The sequence below is a fragment of the Brassica napus genome, chromosome A9 (assembly GCF_020379485.1).
Source record: "Brassica napus cultivar Da-Ae chromosome A9, Da-Ae, whole genome shotgun sequence".
Classification (NCBI taxonomy): domain Eukaryota; kingdom Viridiplantae; phylum Streptophyta; class Magnoliopsida; order Brassicales; family Brassicaceae; genus Brassica; species Brassica napus.
The window spans coordinates 37,165,440-37,178,401 of NC_063442.1; the positions used below are offsets into that span (position 1 = coordinate 37,165,440).

Below are 12,962 nucleotides of genomic sequence, written 5' to 3' on the forward strand. Positions count from 1 at the left end.
GCGTTAAAGGACAAATCACATGGGGAGGAGACACGTGTCGAAATTAACGGCAATGGCGGCTTCGGGTTGCGGTTAGGGCACGATCTTTTGCAAACATAAAAACAGAGCGGTGATGGTCCAAGCACACTTGTCTGCTGCTTTGCTAAAATGGTCCCATACGTTCTTTACTCTCTTCTTTTCTTTCCCATCTTCATAATGTTTTCTTCTCCCATGTCAACGACTCCTGTAAAAATAATTATATATACCCTAATGTCTAATCAAATGCATTATTTGACAAAACGCCCAAATATATACGATTTCGGATTCGTCCTCTCTCGCATAGGGATGTAACAAATTTGTATCATGTATAGATATGCCTTCTAAGTTCCAAATAAAACAAAATCTTTCTACTCTCTCGCATCGGGATGTAACAAAATTGTCTCATGCCTTCTAAGTTCCAAATAAAACAAAATCTTTCTCTTTCAAACGGTTTTTGGTGTGCTTCCGGAAAGTATCCGATCTCATGAATAATCAAACACGTTTTCTGCCACCGCCATCTGATAAATTCAATGAACGGAAGTCATGGGCCAAGAAGGTCTTATCGTGTTTGTAAGGTTCAGAGTCAGATTTTTCAAACATTTCACTATTGAACTACAAGGTTTTAGTGCGTTTGTGAGACGTTGGTCATGTTTTCGAACCATTAACTTCAAATATGTTATCTGTACCGGAGTACAGTTAAACAGATATATAATAATGTTGCATGACTTTAACCATATATAGTAAGTGCTAGTTTTATCTTGTTTGTTGAAATTATAAATGCAAGATATTTCTTTTCTAATAGGGTCCTTCGAGGTGACAGTTCTTTGGCCATTGATTTTGGAATGTTAAGAAAAGGATCGATAAACCAAGTTTGTGGATCAAATCAGTAATAGCATGGATCGAATTTTGATAGCATTGATCATATTATGATAGCATGTTAAATTAGATGGGTTTTCAACCTAAAAATAACCATTAATGAATGATTATTTTATCTATCTTATATACTATTTAATATTTTAATTTAAGTTCCAATATGCATGTTTGAAACTCTATCTTTAGTAGAAGTACATCCAGACATATAAAATACATATTTTGGTTAGACTTCTGGGGCTTTAGCAGACACTATATATCCGACCAGTATCCACTTGTTGATAACATCAAACTGTGTCCGTTGGTAATTAGAAGCGTGGAAATTATTACTTTATTAGCATTATATCATACTTTATAATTGCTATAAACTATAAAGTCATCGTAATGCAACAAAATAGCTAGGTAGTTATAACGTCACTGTGTTCACGTAGACATTAACAACTGAACATGTATCATGTATACAGTTGACCGATATATCTAAATGTTAATTATCTTATGTAATAATACATAGACCAAACAAAATCAATCACAGTCAAGACGGTTGCTTACTTGGTAGTTATTGTAACAATTAGACACATAATATCTTATCATACATGGTGTTGGTTCTGTTGGATTTTGAATAAAATTTGTTAAGTCAATGAAAGCCATGCATACAATGAAATAAAACTAGCAAGGACTCTTTTTAAAAATCTTGGAACATAATGACTCACTTAGTTCAAGGTTTTTGTAGAAACAAAACTGCAAGCATTGATAAGATCCGTAATCTGCTTCTATTTCCCGTTTCACATGTTACAATTAATTATGCAAATTTCGGAAAATGTAGTTTTCACCTGTCAGAAGTGAAACAATCCGTTTGAAGAATGTTTGGCGGAAAAAGTCTGCTTGCCTTTTTGTTAATCGCTACTAAAATATCGACCTTTATGCGGATGGTATGTTTCCAAGAAATACACACATGAAGATACATTTAAGTGAATTAAATAATGAGTTATTAGGAGACAAAGTTAGCTAGGTAGCGCAAAACCATGCAAAGTGTTTGAAGGCCTCAACGTAGAGACAAAGAGGTAAGAGATTTAAAACCTCTTGGGATAAACAACGAAGCATATGCATCAAAACCCTAATCCTCCTTTTTGCATGTTCCGATGGGTAGCTAGATTTTAGGTCTATATTATTAATACGTAATATAAAATATACATAAAATCTTATTAAGCGGTCAGTCTGAGGAGGCTATAATTACGAGAGAGAAGACACAAGTTTGTATTTTCACTTTCGCTTGGACGTTTTCTCTGGTTAGGGTCGGTGGATTCTTCAGACAGAAGAGGGGCCACATGAACACCATAATCTGACCTTCTCTACTCTTTTCTTCTTCTCACCCATACATTTGCATGTTCTCTCTTTCTCCTCTATCATCGACGACTCTTAGTTTATCTCTTTCTCTCTCTATCAATATCTTCATTTATTACACGATCTCTCTGTCTTATGCATTTATAACAATCACGATATCTTCAAACCGTCATATCTCTTTCTAGCTCTATATATTGGTCGGCAACTGTCGATTGGTTATAGCCATCTCTTTTTTAGTTCTATTACTCGTCGTGGATATGTTGAGGACTAGTTGTTTCTATTTCTTTGTTATTGTTTTTGTCATCCTTTCTCGGACTTACTTATGCGAGGCTCGCCATCTTGCACCCATGGAGAAGAAGCTTCATGTGAATCGCGATAACTTAATTGCGAAGGTAAGCCCCTTTGATTTTTTTTTTTTTAAATAGTAGTGTGCCTGTGTTGTTTTGAATGATGTTAGGGTTTGTTCGTGTATGTGCAATAAATTGTAGGGTATATTCGTAAGAAAACAGTTTTGACTAATTCACATGCGCATATATAGTACAACAAAACACGGATTTGACTATTTCCTGATCGTCGAGATGTTAATATTCACATGTGTAAGTGCAACCGGTTCATTTGTGTATGAGGTTGTGTTAACTTTAAATATGCATGTTTTATTTATAGCTGACTGAATTTCATATTACCAAATACACTTTACAGTGAAGATTTATTTTTCGGTAGGGTCCGTCCAAACGTACTAGTAGCAATAAGAACTTTGGGTTTCAAGTAGTGTCGCCAGTTGCACTTATGTTTCATCAAATCTCCTGTATTTGTAATAGGGTTTTATTGAACATAAAATGTGTAGTTAGTTTAATTCTATAGAACAATAATTAAACAGAAAACTAATTGAACACATTATTTCATACAACGATATTAATTCCTTTTCCATGGCACAGAACAACGAAGAGATTAAAAAGCTAGAAGTCCCGTCGACAAACAACACGAAAACCATATCAAGCGAAGCACCGATCAAACATGCCGTAGGTGATCATGGCGAGATCATTGATAAGAATACGAAGGACGATTGCAGAGTAAACCGAGCTTCACTAGTCAAAACAAGTGTGTCGTCAAAAAGAGTCTCAAGAACTTGGAAAGTTCCCAAATATTCAAAGAAGCTGCCTAGGTCGGATCAGGAACATCCTGGATTCAATCTTGATTATATGCAGCCCACTACGCACCCACCTCATCATAATTAACCTTATAGTGATCAAGTTTCCATATTGTGATTTATATATATACAATAATTTTAAGTCACGCGAAGAATGTCGTCCACATTTTAACTCTTTCAATATATGGTCACAAACGACCTAGTTATAAGCTTATAACAAAAAAGATTATGTAAAATTAGTTAGAAAACAGGTTCTTGATATTTGTTCAATACACGCTTTCGCGCGCATACATCAATAACGATGCACTATATATATTTACGCGTCTTTACATGCACTTACATGTGACCTTTGTTGTTATTTTTTCGTTTGTTTGTTAGGGCATCTCTAACTCTACTTTATTTTTTTCTCTAAAATGGAATAAAAGTGAATATGGAATAAGGAATACTCCAACTCAACTCCATATTTCACTCCATAATAAAATTTACTCCATAAATGGAGTAATCAATTTTTTGTTTGTTCATCACTCCATTATGGAGTGGATAATGGAGTAGAGTTGGAGCAATTTTACTCCATTTTCACTTTTACTCTATTTTGGATAAAAAATGGAGTTATACATTGGAGATGCTCTTAAAATCATTTGCTGAATTGTTGTGATACAATTCTAAGTATTTGCATTACAAAAATGTGTGCATTTTGGTTGTTAACAAATTGTTATTAAGGTACCACTAGTCAAAATGCCTTATTTCTATTGAATTATACAGTACGTCCGCGTGCACAGTCACTGTTAACGATGTCCAAGAAGGACGAGATCCCGCGTTTGGTTCCAATGCAATCAGGTTGTCCCAAATCTACGTATCATAAAAGAATTAAGTTTAAGTTGACTTCATACAATTACAACTAATAAAACAATAAGTTGACAAAAAAAAACTCATAAAACAACAATGCAAGCAATTTTCTTTACGATATGCTCCCACCGGTTCGAAAAAATCTATGTTTAAAATAATTGTTTTAAAAATATATATATTTTACATTTTCAAAGCATTAATTAGTGGTTACAAAATGTGTTATTAAAACTTTATTGGTTAAAAAATTATGAAAATAGTTAACTACAAGTCTACAAACATAATGTATTAATAACCACAAATTTAATATATTTTTCATATACGTGAAAATTTTAAAACTTACAATTTTTTGAAATTGTCATTGTTTATTTGTTTCTTGAAATTTTGTGTCTATTTTTTTGAGCGAGAAGATGTGAGTTAACATAAATCCTCCAAGTGGATTCTCATCTTTTGAATAAAATGATGTAAACTAATTTTCTACATACAAAATATCATTTACTTTAAATATAATGACTTTTTTAATCAATTTTACACATAAATAAACAAAACTAAAAGAAAAATAAAAAATTATGAAGAAAATATGGGATATATTTACTCTATTTATATATCATATATCACACATCTTTATCCTATTCATCTTGATCCAATCATTTATCTCTTACATTTACCATTTAGCCACATCCAAAAAATCTGGATAGCTACTACTCGAGTGTCAGGCCCATTTAATTTTAATGGCCCATAAGCCCATTAAACGTTCCCGCCTGAAAAGAAATCTGGAATTTCCAATTTCTAAAACCTAAAAGCAACACAAAGGAGGATTAAAGATTAGTGTGTGTGGGTTGTTGGAGACAGAGGGATTTCAATCTCGAAGAATGGAGGGAAAGCAAGCTGGATCTTCTCTAGATTCGTTGATATCTTCCTTCAACAAACGAGTCTCCGAGCTGCAGGAACTCGTCATCGCCCGGAACAGTGAGTCGCGTTTTCTCATCGGCTCGAAACACTCTAAAAATCAATTCGACTGACCTAATTTTTGATTCTCTTCCGCAGTGTATCCGGCGAGCAGCGTCCCGGATTTAACGGCGATTGACACGGCGTTGAGCTCGATGGAGCTTCAGGTTCAGTCCATCAAGGATCGGCTTCGTGAAGAGACCGAAGCTATTCCAAAAGCCAAGGTACAGTCTCGAAGATTTTCGAAATTAGATTCTAGAAGCGGTCACTAGATGTGTAATTGATTAGGTGTGAAGGTTTAGGGTGATGGAACTATAGTCCTGTTCGTTTGGTTGCCGTAGGTTTTGGTGTCGGTGTCAGCGGCGGCGGCAGCGTCAATGAGGACAGTCGTTGTTCGTTTCGCAAACGCTGACGCTGACACTGCCGCATACTATATCGCGACCGCAGGTTTTATCGGCGTTAGCCGTAGACGCTGCGTTCGGACGCGGCGTCAGACGCAGCTTCCCGCGTCAACGAAACAAACAAGAGTTGACGCAGAATGTTGACGCTGCCGCTGCTGCCGGTACCTGCGGCAACCAAACGAACAGCCCTTATGTGTATTCTTCTATGTATTTAATTATTTATCGATTCCAACTTCATGATTTTTAAATTCGTGGTGTGGATTGTAGAAACTTATTGAGGCATCGCTGAAACAACAAGGGAAGCTGCAGAAGATGTCTGTTTATGCACCGTCACACTTTCCTGACAAGACTACAATGTTGAATTCTGATATTAACAGATGGTATATGCAATACATTGAGTAGTCCTTTTACGTCATTATTGTTTTTATACTAAGATTAGTGGGTTACTACCAGTTTGCTTCAAGAAAATGTCAAGAAGCATGAACAGAGTTCTGCTCTTAGGTCCTTGAGATCTGAGGAGGAAGCAGCTGTTTTACCCAAGGTAGGACTTGCATATACTGTGTTCTTCTCCTAAGAGACGTTATTGTATATGGTTAAATCTTCTGGGTTTCGTTTACAGGAGAGGAAAGGTCGTGGGTCTCCTCCGCTTTGGTACATAACTGTTGATGAACTCAATTCCCTCTCATCGTAAGTACAATTTACTCTCCATGTTTATGTGAAATGCATTTTCTGAGATGTTTCTCGAAAAATGAAAAAAGATACATGAGAGGAAGGCTTACCCTAGAGAAAGTGAATGCGGCTATCAATGACATGGCTTCATACGCCGAAGCAAATGCTCATCTTATTTCAGCTCCAAAACAAAAGGTATTTATTACTCACATACGTCCTGCTCTGTTTATGTGTTTTCGGAATTGATTACTGACTTCTTTGTTTGTTACTCTTGTGGAGCTTGCTGAAAACCTCTGGGAGAAAGCACTCGTAAGCTATCGCCTCTAAAGAATGTTATTGTTTCACTAAAAGCTGTTTATAGATTTCTTATGCTGAGGTAATTGATTATCTTGAAACTCTTGTTTGTAGAAACTGCGAGACATTGTAACATCCGGAGCACTGAAGGGAAAACACTTCTTTCTTGAAACTGACATGAAGGGGCCAATGTTGAAGCTAGACAACACAGGCAAAGCAATACTTACGGTAAGTATCATTTTCTGCTTCTTTGATTTCAAACAACAGACAGAATTTTTATGTTACCAGGAGTTATTAGACAACACTTCAAATACATTTTCTTGAAGTCAACACTTCAAATACAAAATAATTGTCGGTCTTTTGATGTATTTAACAGGTTCTTAGACACCTTGGTCGTGTTAGTGAGACTCGCATTGGTCAAAACCGCGTCATCATTCTTATGAAGCCTAATTAGAGAAGAAACCAGCTTATCTCAAGTTTATGTAGCCACATCAATTTATTGCTTATCTCCTGTAGAAGGAATGCTTATTCGTTAAACGCATTAAGCCTTAAATCTTTTAGACTGTTCTGCTAGTCCCACATAGGCCCAGAACCAACTAAATAGTTGGGTAATATGGACGATGACTTTGCCCGGCACCAGAACCAACCTCTTTTTGGTTCGTTCAAAATCCCAGGCTAGTTTACCCCTAAAAGTTTCTCATATTTGCACTAAAGTAGCAAAACTCGATTTCCGTTACTTTGTTATTTTTTTCAAACTCCAAGCATTTGCGGAATTTATTTTATTAGTATATTTGGTTCAAGTTCCAGTGTACAAATGGCCTGTCCCATTCAAATCTACAGAGTAGCAAAACTCGGTTTTGTTTTCATGTACTTTACTTAAAAAGAATATACATAAACCTCCAGGGATCGTAGATGTTCGGCTTGTCTATATAGCTATGGTAAAAGCGTTTGATCACAAAAATAGACCACCGAGTTCATTTGAACAAAAACCAAAAGTAGGTTCATTCAACTATGTTAAATCATTATTATTCATATGTACAGAGAACGAGTAAATACAAAGAGGAAGTAAGAAATGGAATGGAGAATGTGGTCCAGAGAAGCAGGAGAGCAAGGACTATATGCCTCATTCACATTCACATTCACATTCACCAGATACACGTTTATTGATAATGTCTGTCACAATCGTTTTGTCTTATTTTTCATACAAACCAATAATTTGTTCGTCCAAAGACACCAACTAACTCATATCATATCATATAATTATATTACAAGAAGAGATGATCATAAATTCTCTTGTACAGCCACGTTTTAGATTATATAGAGTTCACCACCACCATGCAAACGAATCATTTTAACTCGGACAAGAAAGACGTGGTCTGTCCTACTACTACATAGCTAATGATTCAAGTTTTTATTTTTATTTTGTCAGTGATTCATGTTTTTAACCTCTCGAGATTTGAGAATTTACTAACCCGCAGTAAATAATAAATATATGCCGCCTGAATAATGTGTGAACTGAAAATGCAATCATGAAAGTAAGTAAATCACTACCTTTTATATTTTTATAAATGACTATACAAAAATATGATTTATATTTAAATTGTTTGAAAATAGATAGCATAAGCGGTACACAGACGACTAACCTTTTAGACCATCGGAGAAAAGTTAGAGAGAGAAAAGTCTTCTCAAAGGGGATCCGGCGGTCGGCCGGCGCGTGAGCGTCCGTGCCGTCGCCGGAGCCCTTTTCCCTTCGGTAAAATCATCCGGTCATGTCGTTCTTCCTCTTATTCGGTTGCCGTTTGCCGGAGTTCAGATCAGCCACCAACCGGGGTGGTGCTGGTACGGGAGTCGCGGCGGGGTTTGCGGATAGGAGGAGGGGGTCAATAGTTCGAGTTCTAGCTCCGGGAGACGGAGGCTCTCACAGATCCGTCGCCGCCGGTCTTTTGTCTCCGCGGCGGGGAAGCTTCTTTAGTTCCGCCGTCGTCGGATCTAGCTTCCGGGGGATAAAGGCTATCACAGCTTTACGTCGCCGGCTTCAGTCCCCTAGTCTTTTAGGGTTTAGATTTTTCCGTCTTTTCTTTTTAGTTTCGGCGTCTAGTTGCGGTTTTGAGTTTTTTCTGGTCACGTCGGAGGAGAGGAAGATCTCCGACGGAAAGAGTGAGGTTGCATGCGAGGCTTTGGGCGGCTGCGGTGAACGGGGGTGGATGAGATCTCGCCACGGCGATTGATTCTCTCCGGCATTAGAGTCCCATAAGCTCTTGACGGTGAAGAGGTTCGGATCTGCGGAGTCCCGGTGTGGCCGGTTGATCCTAAGGTCCGATCTCCGGTGAGGACGAGAAGCGGGTGTGTCGTGTTGTTCTCGCGACACGTGACCCTCGACGTCGAGGATGTTGACACGTGTCCTCGCGACGAAAAGACGGATATGCGAGGCGGCCGCGCTTCTCTCCCGTGTGTGTCTAGGGTTTCTCAAGGTGGGCCGCTGGATTGGGCCCAATTGTGTAACGAATTTTAGCCCGTCAGGTTTAGTGGGCTTTTGTTGTAATTTGTTTCTGGGCTTGGCCCGTTTCTATTAATTAAAAAAAAATATTGACGAAAAAAAAAAAAAAAAAAAAGCGGTACACAGACACCAGACAAAACCAGAAGAGCTCCTTTTTTTTCTCCCTCTCCTATATATTTTAAATTTCATTTAAAAAAACTAAACTTTGATTCGTTACAGATAATTAGACTAAATTGTTACGTTACGTAAATTCATTCTACTTATCACTTGGACCGAACATACGGCCCTCCTTAATAGAGCGGAGCTCGTTGCGGCGGCGTATTCTTCCTTCGGTTAAAAAAGTTCGCCGGAGCTTCCGTGTTAGCCGAGGAAACCGCCGTGGTGACTCTCCGGCAAGTCGAACTCAAGCTGCTTCTCTTCTTGCGAACGATTTCAGTTGCAGCTGTGCAAGCGAGCGCCTGACACAAGAACATGTCTACTCCTCCCTCATCGTCGGTTAAGTTAAGAGAGATGCAGACGCAGAGAAACCCTGAGAGTCCTCTTTGTCTCATTATGACGTCACTGATCTACAAAAAGCAAAACAAAAAAGACAAAACTTTCTTCTGTAAAAAATGATCGTACACGCGTGTGATTAATGGTGCATGGTCGAAAAATAACAAACATATATCGATTCAGAGATTAAGACATAAATAAATAAAAACGTTTCTTTTTATAATTTCAGAGATAATTAAATGTTTGAAGAAAAGAACATCGACCATAAAAGTATTAAAATCAAATTTGGGTATTTGATGAAATTTAAAACATTGAAAAATAAAAATAGTTAAGGAGAAAAGATGTTAATTTTAATTAGAAGAAGAAGCAGATTCATTACCTTGCAGGAGAGAGAGCAGAAGAGGTAAGGAGATTGGAGAGAGCGGTCACAAGTGTTGCAAAAGTTGCCGGAACCACGAAACTGTCGAGAGTGAGGCCGTTCATTGATGAACACAACTTTCGAACTGTTCACTATGTATGGCTTTAATCATCATCATCAACGCATACACACAAAAGATGAAGAAACACGTATTAATTAAAAAGAAAGCAGCTGCATGAAAATTAATGGATTAAAAGAGTTTCTAATTACAGATTTTGAAAAACAGACCAACAAACAAACCTGAATTAAAGAGCAGTCCATTAGCTTCGAACCATCCTCTACCCTCAAAACATCGTTATACATATATCTTCTTATCTGCAAAAGATTCCCAGCAACAGCACAAAGTTGAAGCACTTTGTTTTTGTTTTCAAAGAAAAAAAAAAGTGAAAATTTTGGTTTTCTTGAAATGAGACCCGAAGGAGACGATGAGAGGTATGTGAAGGGAGACAGTGAGGACAGATGCTAAGACAACAGTCGATGCACAAAATGTTCTTCTCGTTCTTCTTTTCTTCTTCATGGTCCAAACAAGCGTTGAAAAACTTCTCCTTTAGCAAAACCTGAAGCCATGCAGGGAACTCTCTAGTCTCCATCTGCAGAATTGGAGCAAGACCCATGTTTCAATTTCGGATTTTTAAGTCTAGAAAATGAAAAAGTTATCTAAGAACAAAAGGATTCACAAGGACTGTTTTTTTTTAATCTCTAGTCTTCTGTAATATGGGGAAGAGATAAGTAGAGGTGAAGGTCAGGCGAATTTAAGCTCTCAGTGGTGAAACTGACTCACCAATTCCCAGAGAGAGAGAGAGAGAGAGAGAGAGAGAGAGAGAGAGAGAGAGAGAGAGAGAGAGAGAGAGAGAGAGAGAGAGAGAGAGAGAGAGAGAGAGAGAGAGAGAGAGAGAGAGAGCGCGGCGCCTGGAGAGAGTGACCAGTAGCTTAAATTAAATGAGTCATCTTGTCCTTTCTGTCGAGTCTTTCGTTAGAACGTGTTTTTGTTAGTTTTTGTTGTTTTATTGTATCATTAGAGAATTAATCATACTTATCAATCTTATGAAACCCCAATGACTAGAAATGATTATTGGGGCAATTATCGTCAGCTACTCCAACCATAGCTGAGTAAAACATGGAATAAAAACATAGCAAAGGATCGTATAATATAATATAGTATTACAAGTAGAAAGATCATTTTCTCGTATTTGACAGTCATTATAAATTTTACTGCCGTATCTGTGTTTTAATATAGTGATCAAATAATGACAGAAAACTTTATGGTTTAAAAAAAATTCTCAGTCTGTTTGTAGTCTCCGAGGATTGATGTTTTAGTTAAGTATTTTTTTCTCTTTGTATCCAAATCAAGTTGATATAAGTATTTTGTAGCTATTTCATTTTTGAGTTGATAACGGTTTGGGACACTTTTTTGTCTTTTTTGACACAATCAGGCACAACTTGCTGGAGGGACACTTTGTCTAGTTTCTGAGCTGAGATCGGACCATTGTGCCCCTCGCTTCCTTAACTGAGACCAAGGTTGAGTCAGTATTTTTTTTTATTATTTCTCCCCAGCTGGAAAGCGACCGTACAGTCCTGCGTTTTAGTTTGGTTTATGGGGAAAAGGTAGCAGTAAAAGCCGTTGGATGAAGGAAAATCTAACGGCGATGGAGAGCTGAGCTAGGGAAAGCAGCTTGGGTAATAAATGAATTGTTATCTTGTCTTTTTCTCTACGGAATCAGCCCCATATGCACTACGTTTGTTCACAAAGGTGATTGAGAGTCTTGTGTTTTGAGGTTTTCCGCCGCCAGCTTGGTTCATTGGTGAAGGGTTTTGACGATGGAGGAAAACTGCATGGTTTTAAGTGGTGATTGGGTTTGTAGCGATGTTGGGACGTGGGATTTTGTTATCGAGAAAAACAGGATGGGTCGTATGGTTGAGATTTACGATGGGATTGGGTGCAAGGAGCTTGCGGGGAATGTTCTGCGTGAGTTTAAACTCGATGAGGAGCGATACGGTGTGACTTTAAGTTACTGGCCACCCACAAGGTTCGAACTTGCGACCGGGATTAGGACCCCACCGGTTATGATAACTAACCATGGTGCGGTGAAGTATTTCTGCGAGCATCAGAAAGTAAAAGGGGGGATGAATCTGTTTGCAAAGTTTGAACTGAAAACAGATAGCGTGGACACTGAGGTTGTGGACGACTCAGGAATGGCTTTTGTGTCACCAGAAGCGGCGCGTTTTGTGGAGAAGAGGGATTTTGGATCTGCTTCCTCGAAGAAGGGTTATGTCTCATCAGCTGCGTCGAAAAACAGAGTAATCTACAGAGGCTCGGACACAAAGTTTGATTTTGTCTCAGAAAAGGCGGCTAGTTTAGGAGGCATGGGGGATATTGGTAGTGGTTCGTCAAAGAAGCGTAACGTGACATCCCCTTACAAGAAGAGCAGAGTAATCGACATTTCAGATGAGGATGAACTGGTTAGGGAAGTGGAGAAATTAGAGGAGACAATCATGAGTGAGGGTGGTAAAGGAGGGACTAGCTTAGGGGAGGATGAGAGTGGTTTTAGCTTTGCAACAGATGAAGAAGGGAACTTTGAAGTGGACGAGATTTCAGTGAGGCCTAGAGGTTACGATAAGGAGTTCTGGTCACCATTACTAGCTGGAGATTATGGTGGTTCTGCTGCTGTTAATGTTGTTTACAATGAGGAAGAGATTGTTGAGGGTCTAACGAAGAAGAAAGGGCCTCGTACTTATTTCTGTGACACAAAGAGTTGCTTTGACCATTATGTGGAGGTGGGTGGTGGTAGCGGGGAGAAGATAAAGCGAAAGAAGAGATGCCAGAGGTGGCAAATCCTTGGAGTGGAGGTGGTGGCGTTAACAGGAACAATGAGCCAAAACGAAGGCTTGCAGACATCGATGATGAAGAGTTTGATATACCACCGCTGTTTGATGATACAGAGTTTGATGCCGCTGAAATACCAGATATGGACGTGGATGAGCATGACGGGAAGATTGAAGTTGGCAAGGTATTTGGAAGCAAAG

General features: G+C 38.3%; 3 protein-coding genes across 4 annotated transcripts; 2 read left to right on the plus strand and 1 right to left on the minus strand.

Annotated features, from left to right (window-relative positions):
* The first annotated feature begins 1,808 nt into the window (after positions 1-1,808).
* Positions 1,809-3,722, plus strand: LOC106414701 (root meristem growth factor 10-like). The gene is made up of 3 exons (XM_013855306.3): positions 1,809-1,817; positions 2,415-2,621; positions 3,165-3,722. Exons 1-3 carry the CDS (start codon positions 1,809-1,811, stop codon positions 3,462-3,464), a joined length of 516 nt encoding a protein of 171 aa, XP_013710760.3. The 3' UTR covers positions 3,465-3,722.
* A 1,279-nt stretch (positions 3,723-5,001) lies between these two features.
* Positions 5,002-7,819, plus strand: LOC106414082 (spindle and kinetochore-associated protein 1 homolog). Of its 2 annotated transcripts, XR_001282754.3 has the most exons (10): positions 5,002-5,188; positions 5,267-5,391; positions 5,836-5,948; positions 6,022-6,109; positions 6,188-6,255; positions 6,327-6,432; positions 6,517-6,546; positions 6,646-6,759; positions 6,908-7,050; positions 7,573-7,819. XR_001282754.3 is itself a non-coding variant. In XM_013854794.3 (9 exons), exons 1-9 carry the CDS (start codon positions 5,092-5,094, stop codon positions 6,983-6,985), a joined length of 819 nt encoding a protein of 272 aa, XP_013710248.2. In that variant the 5' UTR covers positions 5,002-5,091; the 3' UTR covers positions 6,986-7,331. The 2 variants fall into 2 exon arrangements, 1 of the variants encoding a protein (XP_013710248.2); XM_013854794.3 differs by lacking the exon at positions 7,573-7,819 and having other exon boundaries at positions 6,908-7,331.
* A 1,328-nt stretch (positions 7,820-9,147) lies between these two features.
* LOC106414609 (protein RGF1 INDUCIBLE TRANSCRIPTION FACTOR 1) lies at positions 9,148-10,720 on the minus strand. Its single transcript, XM_013855234.3, has 4 exons — positions 10,352-10,720; positions 10,179-10,253; positions 9,900-10,040; positions 9,148-9,594 (listed from the first exon to the last, which is right to left on the minus strand). The coding sequence occupies exons 1-4, from the start codon at positions 10,550-10,552 to the stop codon at positions 9,319-9,321; spliced, it is 693 nt and encodes a 230-aa protein (XP_013710688.2). The 5' UTR covers positions 10,553-10,720; the 3' UTR covers positions 9,148-9,318.
* Between the last annotated feature and the right edge of the window lie 2,242 nt (positions 10,721-12,962).